Source organism: Naegleria lovaniensis (genome assembly GCF_003324165.1).
Source record: "Naegleria lovaniensis strain ATCC 30569 chromosome Unknown tig006, whole genome shotgun sequence".
Lineage (NCBI taxonomy): Eukaryota > Heterolobosea > Eutetramitea > Acrasida > Naegleriidae > Naegleria > Naegleria lovaniensis.
In genome coordinates, this window is record NW_025407828.1 from 210,855 (window position 1) to 229,768 (window position 18,914).

General features: G+C 37.4%; 12 protein-coding genes across 12 annotated transcripts; 4 read left to right on the forward strand and 8 right to left on the reverse strand.

Moving 5' to 3' along the window:
• Window positions 1-88: 88 nt before the first annotated feature.
• Window positions 89-808, forward strand: C9374_013334 (uncharacterized protein; the record flags this gene model as incomplete). Its single annotated transcript, XM_044689199.1, has 1 exon — window positions 89-808. The coding sequence occupies one exon, from the start codon at window positions 89-91 to the stop codon at window positions 806-808; it is 720 nt and encodes a 239-aa protein (XP_044553743.1).
• A 312-nt stretch (window positions 809-1,120) lies between these two features.
• Window positions 1,121-4,066, forward strand: C9374_013335 (uncharacterized protein; the record flags this gene model as incomplete). Its single annotated transcript, XM_044689200.1, has 5 exons — window positions 1,121-1,455; window positions 1,511-1,722; window positions 1,766-1,977; window positions 2,042-2,987; window positions 3,033-4,066. The coding sequence occupies 5 exons, from the start codon at window positions 1,121-1,123 to the stop codon at window positions 4,064-4,066; spliced, it is 2,739 nt and encodes a 912-aa protein (XP_044553744.1).
• A 4-nt stretch (window positions 4,067-4,070) lies between these two features.
• Window positions 4,071-5,084, reverse strand: C9374_013336 (uncharacterized protein; the record flags this gene model as incomplete). Its single annotated transcript, XM_044689201.1, has 1 exon — window positions 4,071-5,084. One exon carries the CDS (start codon window positions 5,082-5,084, stop codon window positions 4,071-4,073), a length of 1,014 nt encoding a protein of 337 aa, XP_044553745.1.
• Window positions 5,085-5,163: 79 nt separating this feature from the next.
• On the reverse strand, window positions 5,164-8,181 carry C9374_013337 (uncharacterized protein; the record flags this gene model as incomplete). Its single annotated transcript, XM_044689202.1, has 1 exon — window positions 5,164-8,181. The coding sequence occupies one exon, from the start codon at window positions 8,179-8,181 to the stop codon at window positions 5,164-5,166; it is 3,018 nt and encodes a 1,005-aa protein (XP_044553746.1).
• A 387-nt stretch (window positions 8,182-8,568) lies between these two features.
• On the reverse strand, window positions 8,569-10,161 carry C9374_013338 (uncharacterized protein; the record flags this gene model as incomplete). The annotated part of the gene is made up of 1 exon (XM_044689204.1): window positions 8,569-10,161. One exon carries the CDS (start codon window positions 10,159-10,161, stop codon window positions 8,569-8,571), a length of 1,593 nt encoding a protein of 530 aa, XP_044553747.1.
• A 356-nt stretch (window positions 10,162-10,517) lies between these two features.
• C9374_013339 (uncharacterized protein) lies at window positions 10,518-11,075 on the forward strand (the record flags this gene model as incomplete). The annotated part of the gene is made up of 1 exon (XM_044689205.1): window positions 10,518-11,075. The coding sequence occupies one exon, from the start codon at window positions 10,518-10,520 to the stop codon at window positions 11,073-11,075; it is 558 nt and encodes a 185-aa protein (XP_044553748.1).
• Window positions 11,076-11,408: 333 nt separating this feature from the next.
• On the forward strand, window positions 11,409-12,534 carry C9374_013340 (uncharacterized protein; the record flags this gene model as incomplete). The annotated part of the gene is made up of 2 exons (XM_044689206.1): window positions 11,409-11,583; window positions 11,684-12,534. The coding sequence occupies 2 exons, from the start codon at window positions 11,409-11,411 to the stop codon at window positions 12,532-12,534; spliced, it is 1,026 nt and encodes a 341-aa protein (XP_044553749.1).
• An 86-nt stretch (window positions 12,535-12,620) lies between these two features.
• On the reverse strand, window positions 12,621-14,504 carry C9374_013341 (uncharacterized protein; the record flags this gene model as incomplete). Its single annotated transcript, XM_044689207.1, has 1 exon — window positions 12,621-14,504. The coding sequence occupies one exon, from the start codon at window positions 14,502-14,504 to the stop codon at window positions 12,621-12,623; it is 1,884 nt and encodes a 627-aa protein (XP_044553750.1).
• Window positions 14,505-14,595: 91 nt separating this feature from the next.
• C9374_013342 (uncharacterized protein) lies at window positions 14,596-15,474 on the reverse strand (the record flags this gene model as incomplete). The annotated part of the gene is made up of 1 exon (XM_044689208.1): window positions 14,596-15,474. The coding sequence occupies one exon, from the start codon at window positions 15,472-15,474 to the stop codon at window positions 14,596-14,598; it is 879 nt and encodes a 292-aa protein (XP_044553751.1).
• A 52-nt stretch (window positions 15,475-15,526) lies between these two features.
• C9374_013343 (uncharacterized protein) lies at window positions 15,527-16,355 on the reverse strand (the record flags this gene model as incomplete). The annotated part of the gene is made up of 3 exons (XM_044689209.1): window positions 15,527-15,690; window positions 15,742-15,898; window positions 15,954-16,355. The coding sequence occupies 3 exons, from the start codon at window positions 16,353-16,355 to the stop codon at window positions 15,527-15,529; spliced, it is 723 nt and encodes a 240-aa protein (XP_044553752.1).
• Window positions 16,356-16,573: 218 nt separating this feature from the next.
• Window positions 16,574-16,936, reverse strand: C9374_013344 (uncharacterized protein; the record flags this gene model as incomplete). Its single annotated transcript, XM_044689210.1, has 1 exon — window positions 16,574-16,936. One exon carries the CDS (start codon window positions 16,934-16,936, stop codon window positions 16,574-16,576), a length of 363 nt encoding a protein of 120 aa, XP_044553753.1.
• A 71-nt stretch (window positions 16,937-17,007) lies between these two features.
• Window positions 17,008-18,675, reverse strand: C9374_013345 (uncharacterized protein; the record flags this gene model as incomplete). The annotated part of the gene is made up of 1 exon (XM_044689211.1): window positions 17,008-18,675. The coding sequence occupies one exon, from the start codon at window positions 18,673-18,675 to the stop codon at window positions 17,008-17,010; it is 1,668 nt and encodes a 555-aa protein (XP_044553754.1).
• Between the last annotated feature and the right edge of the window lie 239 nt (window positions 18,676-18,914).

Below are 18,914 nucleotides of genomic sequence, written 5' to 3' on the forward strand. Positions count from 1 at the left end.
GTGTCATCATGACACTTCAGTCGTTTCGATGCTCCCCATAAAGAAATAACAACAATTAAAAAAAATACAACACTAGAATCCTCTCACAATGCTCAAGCTAACTTTTATTGCTCGCCTTTCGGATTCACTGCCGTTGGCAGAATCTATCGATGAAAAAGATGGAGAGGATGACAACATCACTAAATCGGGATTTAGTAATGGTAAAAAATCAAACAACGTTCAACCCGATCCCTATGAGCAATATAAAAACCAACGAAAAAAGATTTTGGAACAATTAGCATTGTTAGGATCAAACTCTAATGAAAAGATGAGTATTGATAGCGGACCTATGGTTTTTCACACTCTCACCAGTTCTGGTTTAATATACATGACCCTATGCGAAAAATCATACAGCTCTCAACTAGCATATGCTTTTTTAGATGAATTAAAAAAGGAGTTTGAACAATTGTACGGAACTGAAGTTCACAAAGTAGAACGGCCATATGCTTTCATGAAATTCGATACATTTATTCAAAAAACACGAAGAGTTTACACCGATTCACGTACAAAACGAAATTTACAAATATTGAAAGATGAATTGCAAGATGTTCATCAAATTATCAAAAAGAACATCAGTGATGTTATTGGACGAGGAGCACAATTAGAACAAATGGGTGCAATGAGTAACGAAATCCTGGATGGTGCTAAAAAATTCAAAACGCAAGCAGCAGAGTTAGCTGATTTAACATTTTGGAAAAAGTACAAAATATTCATTATCATTGCAGCAGTATGCTTGTTTTTACTCTTGCTACGTTATATACTATTCTAATCAAAATTATATTTCAGCTATTATTTCTGAAGAGATAATAAATATTGAACTACATGTTCTACATCTGAATATCTGAGGGAAGTAAAATCTTGTAAGATGGTTTGAGGAAAACTGCCATGAGCTCGAAATTTGTTAAAACCTGAAATTTCTTCAGGTTGAATTTGATGGCTAATGTTAAAAGAGCAAACAAGACATACATAAAGTAACAACCTTTAGCTAGATCATAGACTAAACCAGAAGTCATGTGAAAACAGTGCCTGAAGCTTTATGAAATGCCCCTCTTTGCTTCGCTAAATTTTTTTGATTGAAAAAATGAAGAAACATCATCGCGTGTTGCTGTGCTTGTGGCACAGTGCCTCATCGGGGAGAGCAAACAATACTCTCAGCAAGAGATCAATGATGGGAAAGTGGACTAGAAATAATTTAAAAGTATTGGATTTAAACTATTTGGAAGTGAAAAGAAGTTTTTCAAAAACTCTTGTTAATGGTAGCATTGAAAAATTAATTGAAAGCCTTCCGATTGAAAGTCATAAGTGGTTCAACACCAGAACGATTGTGAATGCAGAACAGTTAAAAGGAAGACCAACTATTTTTTTGAATGTGGATGATTTTTCAAGCGATGTTTTTCTAAAAATCATGAACAGCGAGTAAGTTAACTTGATAATGAAAATTGACGTTTGCATTATTAAATGCTTACATCAGGATTGTGCTGGAAAGCAGAGTGAATATTTTGGGGTTTGATCATGAACAGAATATCGATTTATTGAGATCTAAAATTTTGTATCATGATTTCCAATATCCAGTTTTCATTATTTCAGAAGAATGTAAGAGTATTGTGCAGTTATACAACGAAAAGGGAGAATTTATGCGAGAGTATTCAAATCATGAGCAGTTTAAACACAATTTTGAGAAAGGTAGGCGTCCTATAACGTTTATAATGAAATTTAAATTTTGTAGATTTCGACTCGATACAGATTAAGAATCGTCTCATACAAATGGTGAATTTTGATTGGCAAAAATATGAAAAACCAATTGAGCGTCTCATGCAACCTCAAACAATATTTCAATTTCCAACCTTTATTGAAAAATACGGAAATTCTATTTTCATCTCCGACACGTACCACAACCGTATTGTTCAAATGAATCATGAAGGAGGAATAGAGGCTGTTGTAAGTTCTTTTTCAAATTTGAAATGTGAAATTATTTGAAATTGTTATGGACAACATCTCTCAGTTTGGAGAAGGTCGAAAAGGCTTTAAGGATGGTTATTTAGTTGATGCTCGATTTAACAGGCCCAAAGGTATATTTTATGACAAGCTTCAAGAGGCCTTATTGATTGCCGACACTAATAACAATACCATTAGACGTTTAGATTTACATAATGGTTTTGTATCCACTTTTATTCAACCCTCTACGTATAGTATGGAAGAACCACACTGCCACAATCCACTAATGACTTGTGGAGAGAATAGCGTGGCAGCATTCTTACACAGAGATGATAATACTAAAATGATGTTAACTGAAGAGTATATTGAAAAGAAATTCATTATGGAGCGTGAGAAGGAATGGAAGAAAAACCACTCAATGCCCATTCCCATATATTTTGTTTCTTGCTCAAAAATTATTAGTAGGCCAATAGATTTGTTTATGAGCCATAGTGAGAATTGTCTGTACATTGCAGAAGAAGGTTATACACACATTTGGAGAATACCTTTGGATACAGGAATAGTTGAGGATGTGTTACCAGAAATGATACATTCACAACTAAAACATGATTTTGAGAAGTATATTGAACACGTATTTCCCACTCTCAAACATTGGGATTCCGAACAACGACAACCATACACAGGGAGTTTTTATCCAGAATTTTTGTTTTTGAAGCAACGAGCAATAGCCCATCAAGACAGTATCTTCTTTTATCATGTTGAGTCACCCATATCTGCGTTCAAGCCATACCATGAACCATTTTTCATGAAACAAGTGAAAATCGTCCCTAATAGGCAAGTGGAGCACAGTGTTTTTAACGATCATACCATAGCGTCAGTTCAGAGCTCTACATTATATCGATCCTCTGACATTGGCTTTCGAAATGCATTACTGAGTGATGAAAACAAGCCAACATTCAATAACCCACATTCCATTCTCAAGCTTGATACAAACCTTATTATTTCAGATACATGTAAGTAATGGAATGATCACTTTTTTCATTTACTCTACTGATTAGTTAATCACAAGCTACGAAAAATTAGTGTTGTCAATGGCCAATCAGAAGATATTAAGCCTAAAAATCTCAACCTGTTAGGTATTCCAAGCGTAGAACGACGAGTATCCATACGCTCGAATGGTTCAGTAGATATAAATCCTAATCCAGGCCGAATTATTGTAACAGAAGCTGTAACATTTATGCCTGGAAGTTGTTTATTAACAGTACGATTTTCAAGTTCTGAACACTTTGTATTTGCTGAGAAACTCCACTCCAACATGATTGACATTATTTTTAAGAATCATGATGGAGAAATTGTTACCAACGCCATTTCCTATATTCATCACCCAGAAAAGTTTGAACAAGATGCTTTCATTGTTAACGAGGACAACGATTGGAAGAGTATTAGGCGAAAAAACAGAGCATATGATTCTGTTCCATTTCTTGTGAGCACCTTTGAAAATCATCAAATGGAAATTAATATACCATTCGAGTTGCCAAAAGATATGGGTGATGTAGAGATGGACGTAAACGTTGTTCTTTATCTGACACCTGAAAGTACTAATAGGGATCCAATAGATTATAAACATCCCTTTACACTGCACCACGGATTGGACACGATCTCGTATGCTCCGTTCAACTTGCAAACAACGTTTGTAAAGGGATGGAATCAGCACCATGACGTTTTGGAAGAAATGGACAAATCAGAAAGATTGAAACTGAGAAACGATCTGGCCGAAATATTAGAATGGAAAGTACAAGAGTCATTCAATTCTATTCTAAAGGAGAACCTGTTGGAGATATCAAATGATGTTAAGGAAAAACAACCACCTCAAAATGTAGAATCTATGGACTGTAACGACAAGTCACAAATCTTCATTGATTACTTGACGCTCAGAGTGCCAATTCAAGTATCTCAAGAAACAACATTGAACTCGTCGAAAAAAGAAAAGTTTCTCAAGCATCATTTTTCAGTTGATGTCAGTGCATCACCTCCACTGTTTACTAAAAACTGCAATAAGCATCAATACATAGCTACGTCCAATAACGTGTAGCTGCTTAGTTTAAAGGAGTTTGAATATTTGCAGCCAAGGTCCTTCTTTTTCTTTCTATAAAATTTGGAGTTTTGGTGATTGCTTTAGCGTCGTTCATTATTTCAGAATCTATTGGTTCTGCAGATATACCATCAATCAATCTCAATCTGTCATTTTCGATCCTATTATCCAGATTTTTAATCCTTTCAATTAATAGGTCATTTCGTTGTTGAAATTCGTTGACATCCTGGCATATCTTATCCAGTTTTTGCTCAATTCTTTTGAAAGCTTCCTCCCTTTGTTGTAGTGTTTGTTTGAAAACTTTTTCATTTGCCTCGTACGCATGCAGTACAGACATGGACTCTTCGAATTCATTTCCAATTTTTGTAGCATAAGACATGTTCTTGGTAGGTTTAACAGATTTAACGTGGGATGGAGTTGCAACGCTTCTTTTTGAGGTTGGTTCTGAAACTACTGGTTTAGGGTCGTTTGTTGTCGCTTGAGCGGAGGAAGAATCAAATGTTGCAGTTGTTGATGGCAGGGTAATGTTTTGTTGTGTTGTGTTGGTGGTTGTATTATCCGTTGCTACAGTAGAATTGGCTACTGGCAGTTGTTGCTCATTGATCTTAATAAGGTCCTCCTTTTCTTTAGCATTTGCAGTTGAAGCGACAACCTCGCTAGAGGCTTGTGTTGGGGTCGATTGCCGATCGGATGTAACCAATTGCTTTTCAGTGTTTGAAATTACAGATGACGAGTTGTGTTGATTGTCCTTTTTTCCTGTCGTGGAGGACGATACATTACTTTTTGAAGATTTCCGAGATGAGGCTGTCCTTGATTCGGAATTGGAGCCCGAATTCCTTACGCTAATGTACAATGTTGGAACGTATCCCTTTTGAAATGGTTTTGTCATCTTTTCGACCATCATCCATTCTCCATGGATGCTGATCAGTCTTACTATTTCTCCCTTAGAAACGCTCAATTCATTCTCTCCATCTGCTTTAAAATCATACAACACTTTGCACGTGTCTTGTTGGCTCATTTTTTAAAGGGTAGTACAGCGACAATCATCATCTCTTTGGAGAAGGTAAAAACCAAAGTATCAACACACATCAGTTTGTTTAATTTTCTTCCACAACCAAGACATCATCCTCTTCCTCATCGGATGAACCTTCCTCTTGCTTAGTTTTCTTGGGTGGTGGGGGTGTGGCGCTGTTCGTGGTTGTAACCGTACTCGTTGTTTTTCTCTTCTTTTGAGATGATGCTTTATAATTCACTGGTTGTGTTGTTGGTATCTGGGATTTTGGAGTATATGGTTCCATAGTTGCCGTGTTAGAATTCTCCGTGTTAAAAGTCGATTGTTGAGCCAAATATCTGATCAAATAGGTCTTGAGAACTAAACAAATTTCCTTCATGAAATGAGTACGATTGAATTTGAGAGCCAAATGGAAAGGAGTGTTGTGATAATAATCTCTCTGGAGAAGAAGTAAATGTGGTGAAGTGGTCAAGTTCTCAATACAGAATTTGGCTGCTTCAAGATTTCCAGAAGCGAAGGCTAAATGAAGTGGATTTCTAAGGAACAAGTCATGAGTCGTGAGATGTGCGGGTTGGAAGTTTCGTTTCAATTCTGTTTCATTTCCAGACAAACAAGCAATATGTGTTTTCGTTTGACCCAGATAATTTAAAGTGGGATCAAGTGCTCCTCCTCGTAGGGCCATCTTTCGTGCTCGAGGAGTTTTGATTTTCTCAAGTAGTTGTAATACTCTTTCGTCTTCATTGAAGCTACTATATGCTACTGGTTTTGGAGCTTTTTGAAGAATGGAGAAGGGCCTAGAAGTGTAGTGAATCTGTTTTTGGATAATGTCATACAATTGAAGAACCATGGTGCAGTTAAATTTCTCAGTAGATATCTTTCGATCTATTTCAATAGGTATTTCTAGAATATCTTCTTTTACGGTAGGAAGCAAGTCTTTGATAGAGAAAACACCGCCACAGTCGATTTCTTTTGACGATGGATTACCAATAAGGTTTTCAAAAGTATCACTCTTTCTTAACAGCCAAATAAATCGTTGAGAAGGATCTAAGGGGCTACCTTTAAGAAATCCTGGTTCAAAATAAATAGTCGTGACATATTTTGTCGTTTCACTGTTGTAGAGTTCAGTCTTTGTGAAGAGATCCTCATTGACTGAATTAGTTTCTGAGAGAGGTCTAATCAAAACCTGATTAATATTCTTATTGTTGCTGGAAGGTCTTTCAATTGGTGTGGGTATGGATGACTTTTTCTTTTCAAAAACATCATTACTTAGGTACTCAAATGAATCATAGAGCACGTGACAAAAGTCCTCCAATTCATTTCTCACAGAAATAGCAACATCTACTTTGCCTAGAATGTGATTAGATGATAACGCAGGAAGGTATAACAAAATTTTGTTTGGTCGAATCGACACAAAATCAGTTTTTGGCACCTTAATATCATCAAATGTGACTATTAAATCATCCTCATCATAGATATTAAGATCTTTCACATTAATACTAATTTGAATGCCTCCTCGAGCTGGACCAAAAGCTGGATAACATTGTTCAATATAAGGATAAATATTTGTTTTCCTGTGCCCTCTCATCAAAAACTCTTTTGTCATTTGGTGATCGGAAAAATCGGCTCGCTTAGAGAGAGATCCAGAAGATGTATTCAAAAAAGAGGAATCTCCTATGACTACGAGTTGATTGAGAGTATGCATAAAGGTATCCCAGCTGTTAATATCTTCGGAAAGTGTCGCTGTTGCAATTAATCGTTTAAGAAAGTCCAACGTAGGTTTCTCTCCAACGCTTTGACTTGCTGATGAAGGTGTCTCAGAGGTCGCAATGGCTGTAGAAGAAAGTGTCAATGATCGTTGGGGAGGCAGTGCAGCAACTGATTGATTATTTTGGATCTGCACACGTGTTGGTGATCTCGTCTTACTTCTAATTTCAAAAGTACATGTATCACAAAAAGCAACAATCTCTGTATTCTTGTCCTTGGCATCATACAGAACAAATCTTAAAAAATATTCTTTTCGTCCCGATGAAATAATGGTGGTTGGAAAGATTAAATCCTGAACTGATACTTCGTCATTGGAGCCAGTCAACACTTCATCATAGAGAGATCTTAGAGCTGTGATGTTTTCTGTAATTTTATCTACACACAACTCACATAACCATACTTGAAGCTTGAGGGAGGAATATTGATTTTTAAGTGATGAATCAATTTTCACTGTTTGTTTTTCGGAAATCACACAATCATTATCCATAGGAGGGATAGTAACATGTTGTAAAATTCTGTCCATAGTAAAACCTTCAATAAGGTTAATTTTTTCAAGCGACTTTCGTGAAATATCCCAAGGATCTGTTGGACATGATGAATTGACGACTGTAATAGCAACGGGAGATGTTGTAATAGTGTTCTTTGATTTTTTCTTCTTTTTTGTGGTAGATGGTTGTTTTTGTTTTTCCTGATGATGCATTGGATGATGAGAGGACATTGGATGTGAAGAAGGAGCAACGCTACCCATCCCTGGTGGTGTTCCGCTATACATTGGCTGATGAGCAGTGAACAATGAATGTGGATGAGGAGGTTGTTGATGAGGATGCGATGGATACAAGGGATAATGTGGTGAATAGTACAAGGCATTGGTCGATGGTGGCGGTGGAAGCAGAGGATTAGATGGTGTTGCTGTTGATTGGGAGGAAGGGGTGGTTGTTGTTGGAGTTGTTGGAGTTGCGGTTGTGGTGGTGGACGTACTCATCGATGATGGAGGTAAATAGGATGCATAAGGATAAGGAGGATAGTAAGCAGAGGACGATGATGATGGATGAGCATGATGTGGAGGAGGTGGTACATACAAGGAGGGTACTGTGGATGGAGGTGGCACCGAATAATACGAAGAAGAAGAAGACGGATTGAGACTTGGTGGCATTGTCCCCGAGTTGGATAGCTTTCTCGCAACCGTAGACGGATTGCTGATCGGAAGTGGAGGAGTGGTGCTACTTGTCGTGTTATTACCAGTGGTAGTGGTGGCAATTGGTAGTAGTGTTGAATGACCACCATGTTCATTGCTCGGAGGAGCAGAATGTGTATTGTTGTTGTTGTTGTTATTAGGCATGGCTCGAACTCGTCGTTCTTGGAGAATTCTTGTGAAAGATAAATTTGGAAGCTATTGTATTTTCTAGATTGGAGATATTGATGCACACTTGGGAACTATTGTTGACACGAGTTGATGATGTTAATCGAAGATGATGACCAATTTCTCACGAAAGAATTAATGAAAGATGTCGTCGACTCGTGTGTGCTCGCAAAATAAATATTGATGATGATTATAAAATTATTGTCGACGAATCACACTGCTGTAAATGTTGTAATGAGCACAATGATGGGGATGATGTTTGTTGTTGACGACAAGTGTGAATTCGCAGTGGTTGTGCGATGTGTTTTTTTTCTTGATATTTCTCACCCGTCATCCAATCGTTTTCGTTGTACAAAAATTTTTACCTCATTTTATTGTAAAGTTTTCTCGTGAGTGGGTTGTCATGGGTCTCTCATTCCTTCCAACAACTGTGAAAAGAATATCTCCCAACTCTAGCTCTTGGAATCTCTTGTTCACTTGTTGTTTTAATTTGGGATCTGTGACTTTGAAGAGTATGTTCATAACCAGCTCGTCCGCCAAAGTGCACTTTCTAACTACATCAGCAATAAATAGAAGGTTATCTGTTTGCAATAGTATTTCCATAATTTTCTCATTCACAGCATTGTCATCATTATGTATTTCTCCAAAGGTGAGCATGTTTAGAATTTGAAAGCCATTCCTAATGGTATCTGTCATACCAATTGGAATTTTCCCAGGCTCTCTTGCTTGATGAAGAAGAGTGAGAATGTTGGTACAAACTTCAAGCTTGATCTTTTCCTTGTTTTCTCCATGACTCTTGTTGATGGCTTTTAACAGTTGATTAATGTTAAATAAATTGCTTTTGATTTCTTCTTCCAATCCTTCTACTACAATTTTATCGATTTCCAAATTCAATCCACTGTTTCTTCCTTCGTCTCCATACTTATATGCAGTAATAAACTTTGGATAAACAAATTTCAGGAGAGCTTTTTCAAATCCCAGCTTGAGCTGATTTTGTAAAGATGGAATTGACCCAGTTAAATCAAGAGAGTTAAACATTTGAACCGATACGTTAAACTGCGGATACTCCATCAAACACACGTCCACCTTGGATATAGTTCGACCAAACTCTTCTAAGTTATCCGAATATTCAATAACAACTCTTGATTTAACTTTTGCTGACACGTCTTTTAGCAAAAATTGAATTGGTATTAATAATTTAACAAACCACTGCAGAAAAAGTTCTCCATTATATTCCATGCATGCATCTATCACTGTTCTCTTGGGAGTATTTTCGGAACAATAGATGGAAGTAAAAAATGGAGGATTGTCGTTATCAATGTCTAAGAATGAAACTTGAATATCAAAATTAGAGGCAATAGGATTTTCCTTCAGCCAATCATTGGCCATCTTGACAATAAATTCAGAATTAAACCCTCTCCAAAATTGGTCAATAATTGTATTTACACAGGAAAGAGTAGCATCTTTTCGGTTTTGATCGGATGTCGTTTTGTTAGATTCTTCGCTCGTTGGTATTTCTTTTCCACTATTTGTTAAATATTTTGGGAGATGCATTTCTCTCCATTGCTTCCACTCTTTCAACTTTTTCTGTCGAAGTAATTCATTAATGGTTCGAGAAGAGTCTCGGAATACTCTTGATGAAATTGAATAAATAATTATTAATAATAATAAAAACCACGAGAAGTCCAGTTCCGATTTTCCTAAAAGATAACCAATACTCATTGCGATTAATGTCCACAATATTGATTGCCGATGAAGAAAATCTGGAAAGGAAAAGTTTTGAATGCTGCTCTTTGATCCTTGATTTTCCGATGAAGCAAATGGGGATGAGGGGCTCTCACTGAACGATGAGGAATGAGTTATGTTGGGTGATGAAGCGATCCCTCGTGTTTTCTTGGAAGGAAGTGATGACGATACTCTGTGTGATTCGATCGTCGGAGAAGAATCGATGTCAAGCATTTTTATCTTGAGGAGGTTGTTAACCTTTGAAATATCTGTCCTACCAAACCATAACAGGGATGTTCAATCAAAATGAAATCAAATTCTTATTTTCTGTGCTCGTCTCGTGGTGTAATGGTAGCATAGTGGACTTTGAATCCATTGACGGAGGTTCGATTCCTCCCGAGACGGAACCAAGGCGAGCAAAGTTTTTTGTGCCTGGCCAACCACTTTAAAGCCTTCCACGGTTTTAAAGTGGAGGAGGTCAAGTGATAATGTGTTCATAAATATATCATCGAAATGTTCTCTGTTGTTTTCGCACGGGCGGTATTTTTTACAACACTTTTAAAAAAAATAGGTTTATCTGGTTTTACAACATGTCTCAACGTTCAAGTGAGCAAGGCTACTCTTGCGAGAAGAAACGGACGCCATCATCTTCATACGATTCTTGTAAGAGTAAGAAGAAGAGGAATCCCTTAGGTTCATCATCCCCTCAGACAGATCCTGGGACAGTGTTGCCCCAATCTATCCATTTTCAACCTATGCAATTTCCGTCCATGCAAAGCCAGCCCTTGTCCTCTTCATCGTTTCAGAAAGATCAGACGAATACAAACTGCTCTTCTCAAACAGATGGTTTGATTCCAACCTTCTCCTCTGCAACATTCTCTAAATCCACTATTACTTCGAGCAACGAGTTGGAGGACTTGAAAAAGAAATATGAAAGAGTTGTAGAGATTAATCAGAATCTCCAATTCCAATTGTACGATATCAAACAAGAACTGGAAAAGGAGAAGGAAGAGCGAATCAAGTGGCAGTCTACATATGAACAAAATCACGAGAGAATGAGAAACGCTCATGCCAACCTGTGTAAATTATTTGTTGACCTTGGAAATGTAATTACGGCCCTCTCAAATAATGGATCAACATCTTCTTGACCATAGGATTGCTTTGGAAGAGTTTTTGTTGTGATTATATAATAAACAAGGATGCCTTTCATTAGGTTTTGGGAGCGGTAAAAAGTCTGAAAGTTAAAAAGTCTAAAACCTGAGTGGAAGGACAGTTAAAAATTTTTGCTCGCCTTGGTTCCGTCTCGGGAGGAATCGAACCTCCGTCAATGGATTCAAAGTCCACTATGCTACCATTACACCACGAGACGAGCTCATTGCCAATGGAACCCCTTCTCGTTTTGTCAGCAAAAGTGTTGACAAACAACTTCCCGCTAGAACGGCAAAATTAAAAAATAAATTCAAAAAATCACACAAAAGATCATGCTCCAGAATTCACAAGAAACCTCGTCGGTCCTTGAAATGGACAAGCCTTGGGTCGAAAAATACAGACCACTCGAACTAGATGACATTGTAGGAAACGAAGAAGCAGTGATGAGACTGAGAGTGATTGCTACGGAAGGAAATATGCCAAATCTCATCCTTTCGGGACCACCAGGTATGTGTTTTGATGATAATTCTTCGCACACTAAACGCACACTCACAATTTTCTAACATAATATGTTCTTGTGTTTGATATACCTTCTTTCAAAATACAGGTACTGGTAAAACAACAAGCATCATGTGTCTTGCTAGAGCCTTGTTAGGAAAAGATATATACAGAGAAGCTGTATTAGAACTAAACGCATCCGATGACAGGACTTTGGAAGTGGTCCGAAACAAAATTAAACAATTTGCACAAAAAAAAGTAAATTTGCCACCCAATAGACATAAAATTGTTATTCTAGATGAAGCAGATTCAATGACATCAGCAGCACAACAAGCCATGAGAAGAATTATGGAAATTTACAGCTCAACAACAAGATTTGCTCTCGCTTGTAACGATAGCTCAAAAATTATTGAACCAATCCAATCACGATGTGCTCTAGTAAGATATAAAAGACTTACAGATGCACAATTAGTGACAAGATTAGTAATTATTTGTGAAAAAGAACATGTCAACCGATCTGATGACGGATTAGAATCCATTGTTTACACTTCTGATGGCGATATGAGAAATGCAATCAATAGTTTACAAGCAACATTCCAAGGTTTTGGAATTGTAAATGCAACCAATGTTTTTAAGGTGTGTGACCAACCTCATCCTGTAGCTGTGCAAAGCGTAATTGCTGCTTGTCTGGAAGGTGATTTGATCAATGCACAAAAAAGTCTTTCCAAATTAATTTCTGACGGCTACAGTTCACAAGATATTATTTCAACAATTTCAAAAGTTGTAAGGAGTGGAGCAATTGACATGCCAGAATATGCTCAGCTTCAATATATTAAGGAAATTGGAGATTGTCATTTGAGGATATCAGATGGAGTGGATTCACAATTGCAATTGACAGCTCTGCTTGCCAGATTGTGCAAAATTGTACTTTTGAAAGCTGTCAAGGATAAGAGTAAATAATTTTTTTCATGAAAGGTAATTTATGGCAACAAGTTTTCACTCGAGTCGTGTGTGTGTGTGTGTGAATAGTGTACATTTCTTTACAATTAGCAAATAAGAGTTTTTGCAAATTCTTCCATTTGGCATTCCCACCTGGAAAACTCTTCTTCATTTTGTTTCTCCATCACACCTCCAATCATGTCAGCACTACTTCTTCGCATAGGTACATCATCCGTGACACTCAGTCGTTTATCGTCAGTCATTAAAGATGTGGTGGTAGTAGTGGCGGTGGTGGCTGTGGTGGTATGACTCTCATGCAAATGATCCATCATGTCATCATTGTATTCATCTGACATGTCATATTCACCGTCGTCACCATAAATATATTCATCATTATCCTCAACATTGTGTCCACTGAGAACAACTTGCGATTCTTGAATGAAAGGATTCATCATGACATTTGATGGATTTTGAATTTGATACAATTGAGATTTGTGTCGATAAGCTGTTAGTAAATCCAAATCTGAAATATTATATCGTTGATGTCGATTCATTTGATTTTCTAACCAATCATCATTATTCATGGATCGATCATAGGAAGATCGAAATTCAACATTATGATTTGAAGAACTATGATCTAAAATGTCTCCCATTGGTGATGGTGTTGAAGAGCTTGCAGTTTCTCCATATAATTCTTGATAAAATTGAGCTTGTCTTGTTGCTGAAGCAGTTGTTGAGAGAAGTCCCTTAACAATCTGAGGAGGTGGAGAAATCATTAATGTTTCAATTACTTGTTGTTTACGTTCTTCTTCTTCTATAATTGCTTGAAGAAGAGCTGGATCAATATTTTGATTGACTGTTGAAGAAGAATTGAGAATGGTTGAGTGATGATGTGAATCACTGAGAGTGGAATCAATGGTTGTTCTATGACTTGAATCAGTATATTCATAACTGTCATCTTCGGAAAATGATGACACACTGTCATGATCAAATGATGAATCTAAATGGTCCTGGTGATGATTTGTATGGTTGTTGTGATGTGAAAATTTTTCATCCATTCTATTCGTAGTAGTAGTGTTTTGATTTGAAAGGATGACATCTTGTGTGTGAACATTTTGTTGTAATGTGTGAATTTCTTCACCAGTCAAACGATGGGATCGAGCTGTCAACTGTCTTTGTTTTTTCTTTTGATTCCATTCTTCCTCTTGTTTTAACTGTTCCAATAAATTAATTTGTAATTTTTCAAATCTTGCCTTGAGTCCTTGAACCATCGATGGAGTTCGAATTAATCTTCTTTTTACTTCTTCAGAATTTTCATCGATCGGAGTTTTGACAGCAGGATCATGTTTGGTTGCATCTACTTGTTGATGATTGTTAGAAAGAGTTGTATTGTGGTTAGAAACAAAATCTGTGGTGAGTGCTTGTTGTGATGAATGATCATCCCCAAATGGTGATGTACTGCCACCTGTCACAGCCGAAGTGGTTGGAGTTGTGGATGGTGAATTAAAATCAAAGGAATTGCTTCTAGCTCTAAATCTTTTCTTTTTCTCTTCTTCTACTAGTGCTGCATTGAGTGCTAATTTCTCGCTAGTTGTCGTGGGTTTTTTATAGGCAACCAAATTGGTCGTTTGTTGATGGAAAGAAGTTGTGGAAGATGAATTATTATTATTATCGGACAGACGTTCGAACATGGAAACCATGCCAGAAACTTTACCAGCACGTGATGTAGGTTTTACGTTTTGTGTTGAAACGACGGTGGTTGAAGATGAGTTTGCAGAGTTGTTTGCTGCTGTTGACATATTTTGATGAGCTTTGACGACGTTGCGTTCATGATTAGTGGTACCACCATTGCTTTGGGTGTTTGGAATGATAGAATTGGGTTGTGATGAAGTAGAGAGAGGAGGTTTGCTTGTTAACAATGATGATGACGGTGCAGCTTGTTGCTTTTTGACAACAGACGCGGTTGGAAGGATGGTGGGTAACGGACACATTTTTATTGCACATGAATGAACGTTGAAGGCGATTTGTGATAATTTAAACAGAAAAGGAGCGGTGGTGATGAAGTTGTGTCATGGTCGAGCCTCAAAACCTTTTTCTTAAAGATCCCTCAAATTGAAAGCAACTTGGTTCACAGTCAACACCATATTCTTTCATCAAACGTAAATACTCATCATCATCGAATAGCTCAACTCTTTTACCTCCTGAAAAAAGTCCATCGAATGGGTGCGTTTCTTGGCTGAGCTCTTCTTCACTACAGGCTGTCTGAATTTCTTTTGAATATTTGCACAAGCGATTCTGTTCGTCTCTGTAGAAATATAGCAATTGTTTGATGTTATCTTTGAGCAAAGTTTTTGCTTCTTCAATTTTAGGGCCACAGTTATTTCCACAGTTTGTGTGAGGTAAAAACATGTTTTCCAGGTTTTCCTTGCATGATTGAACTACTGATTCATGGCTTGTTGATGTCACCTTTTTGGGCCTCACGACACCTGTCTTTTGAGTATTGGATGTTTGTTTTGGGTGGGGCTTGGTTTGAGAGAAGGTCATTGAACAGCGTTTGCATTGTATAGACCGTGTTGAGTTTCTCCCATTTTGATAGAAAACGTTACAAGTGTGAGGTGGTAGATATGATTTTTGATATTCCTTAATTCGTTTTAGAGTCTTTCTATCTTGAATTGTGATTTTGTCCGTATGTTCGGATTGGCCTCGGAAATAAGAAAACTCTTTGCTACTTGAGGATGGGCTGGGAGATCTGATTTTAGAGTTTCTTGAAGGAGGTCTTTTCGATTGATTATCCAATGATCTAGGAATAGTGGAAAGACCAACATCCACTCTTTGAATTCTGCCATATGAAGAGGAGGGCCTTTGATTACTATGGCCTATGCTTGTATATCTGGCAACACTCGGAATAGGATCTACCTTTGGTGTTGAAAAAAGGTTTGCGCTTTGAGGTCTTTTGTTCATCATCAAATTTTTTTAATTTGAAATTTGGCGCTTTTTTGTAAATAACGGATTATTAGCAATCTCCTAACAGGATGGGAATAGCGTCTACAATACCCATCTCATGTAAAATACTGAGGCATCTATAGAACATCGTTATATGCATACCACTTTTGATCGTTCCATCAAAGCACCATCTTCTAACTTGACTAAGGCTTTCTTTGGACACAATAATTTGTTCTTGTCAAGGCTTGAATAAGTTTTCTGATTATTTCACCAAAAAGAACTTACCATAGGGGTCTAGAGTTTGTTTGTGAGTTGGCTCTTCTTTGACCATCGCTACAAAGGCATGACAAACACACGAGTTTCTATTAGCGTCCTCGTAAAGAGGAGAGCCTAATTGGACAACATCTTTATCGACATCCCCATTCAGCAACTCGTACCCTGTCTTTTTAAAGTGTGTTAGGGTTACAAAAACGATGAAAAACAATTATTCCACTTACTTCTTCCAACAATTCACGAACGGCAGCTTCTTTGGGTTCTTCATTTTCTTCTCTTGCCCCTGTAACAAATTCTCGAGCGACACAATTGCACCCTCTCCGATACTGTTGATTAACGAGCACTTGTTTGGAGGGGGTAATGGCAATCACAAGACACCAGTTTTGATACTTGATGGAAAAGAATGGGTCAATGATCTTTCCGTCTCCTGTATCGAGTCGTTCCGAATAGACAGAAACCCATTTAGACTCCACCACAGGTCGTTGTTCGAGTAATTTCCATGTTGCAACAGTGGGCAAAGGAGTGCTCCTTGATGTATGGGTTTCTGTTGCAGTCTCTCCACAGCATGATGCCATCATTTCAGTGTTGTTGCTTGGGTCATTCTTGTGTTGTGAGTTGGGAATCATTTTTTATTGGGTTCTAAGCCAACGGATAACAGCAGCGTGCTCTAGATGATGATCATCACGGAAAGTAAATATTCATCATCAGGCTTCCAGTGGAAGGAAACTTTAAAGTTTATTGGATTCCGAGCAATTACCCAAATGCAGCAATATTAGTATTGATAGAGTTGTTATAATGTTGATTCGTGTTGTTCTTATAATATTTAATATTATTTCTTATTAATTTATTTAGCCATGGGATTAGAGCTGATGTATTTAATACAATCCTCCACACTTTGTAACTTGAATGCTTCCTCGTCAGGAATTTCAATTCCAAATTCATTTTCAACTTCCATGACTACTTCAGTCGAATCCAATGAATCCAAACCTAAATCATTTACGAAATGAGAAGTAGCAGAAACCTTTGTTGGGTCTACCTTTTCGTGCTTTTTAAGAACGTTGACGATACGTTCGGTAACTTCATCTCTCGATAAGAAAGAGCCTTGAGCAGCAACTGAGTAGTGTCTAGCGATGAATGAAGGCCTTTGGATGAAGGAGGTAGCTGCCGACTTGAAAATGAGAGGCTTGGTGAGAAGAGCACGGAACATATTTTTTCAAATTTAATTTTTGATTGAAAAAGTTTTGTGTGTTGTTACAATAACGAGAAGCGAGACTGTTTTTACTTTCTTTTATTATTGATATCTGAATGTTTGTTCTTTGAGATCTTTGATTCTAATTTGTAAGGAACATCTCTATCTAGTATTTGGGCTCTAGTTGTTGAGTTTTCTGTTATCATTTGACGGGTAGTGTTGTCAACTTCGTTAGGTGGAGGAATAAATACAGATTTAAGTTGGGAGGAGGGAAAGAAGGATTCAGGAAAGGATCTTTGCTCAATAGTGAAATGTTTTGAAGTGATTGGTGTAGGGATTGATGCTTGAAGCTCTGTAGGACCTGTTGTCATTAGAGCATGTGATGTCTCGTCAACAAAAGTTGAGCTCATCATTTGACGAAGAAGAGAGGTTTTAGAGGTTGGTTTTGTCTGGTTCAAAAATGGGGAAGTGCTGTGCTCGGGAAATGTTACCGTGTTCATGCAAGAGGTTGGAAAAGAAAATGATGGCAAATTACCCAAATAAGGGGTATCAGTCTTTTCTGTTCGCATTGCAATACCGTCATAATATCTTCTAATATCTTCGAACAATCCAAGAATATAATTTTTGTTACCATTTAAAATCTCTTCCTCATTCAAGAATTTCTGACACATCTTTTTCCGTTGCCTCAACAGCTCTATCGCTTTGAAAATGTTGGAGCGGCATGCTGTTGGAATTTTTGGATTTCTTGTTACGCCAATAATTGGATCCCCCAGAATAAATCCAACAAGGTCACACAAAATAGTTCCATTCCTGATTTCTTCGTCAATATCTTCGAACGTGTCTGGTATAGGTTTGTGAATGGGAAGCATGCCCAAACTTCGAAGCCACAAAATAATGGACTTCTCCAATTCAAGCATCTTTTCTGAACTGTACAAAACAAATTCCTTCTTTGAAAAATGTTGCTCTTTGTTGTTAATAGCTTCTGAATATGCCTTTGATATATGATACAGCAAACCCCATATTGTTTCCTTGTCTCCACGAATAATCTTATTAGAGAAACATAAATACTTTGCTGGAATATTTTTTTGCTTGAGCTTTGAAAAAGCGCTGTCGAGGTTTCTGTTGATGTCACTCATTTTCTTTGGTTGGTGACAGTATTCATTCAAGGTTGTCCTTTCCAAAGTTTCAACAAGTTCACAAAAAAATGTTCCATTCCGTAAAGGATCATCTAACAGTGAATGTTGCTCTTTCGACAGCAAGGAATCAAAGTTGAGACAATGAAGCCAATTCTTTGCAATTTTTTCCATCTCATTAAGTGATGGCTCGTCAGCTTCTGTTTTAGGCCGAATTTCTTTTTGTTCAGATTTCATGTTGCTCACTTGGTGTTGAGATTTGTTTGATTTGTTCAGAATGTTGTCATGTATTTGTGTTTCGCCATGCGAATTTGACCTAGAATGGAACAATATATGTAAAGATTTCATAGGCCCTGTTGAAACAGGACTGCGAGTCGGGTCCGAAGATGAACAAGTTGATCGTAGTGGTTCCGATGGTGGAGCCGATGGTGTCGAAGAAAATGGTCTGGCGATCTGGTTGGAACTGGGTTTGGATGGAGTTGCTAATGTATTTGAGTTGAACGCTCTTATTTTCTCCCTCTTTTGTTGGCATTCATCCTTAATACAATCTGGAACTGAAATGATTTGTTTCAGAGGCCTCATCATTGATGGTTTTCGATCCCGAACAATTTCTTGTGATGACATTTTGCATTTTTAAATTTTAAATATTTTTTTAAAATAATACAACAACAGATTATGGCGCGAAAGTTTATACTCTCAACATTGGATTTAACAACCTAAGCTCACTCACTTTCCTTAATTCAAAATGCAGCGAGACTCTTGTGCAACGAGACTGGACAAGTTCCATTCTTCTCCTTTTTCATGTTCCTTCTTCGCATTCCTGTCTGTTTAATAAAAAGTTCATGAGCCACAACAAACCATCA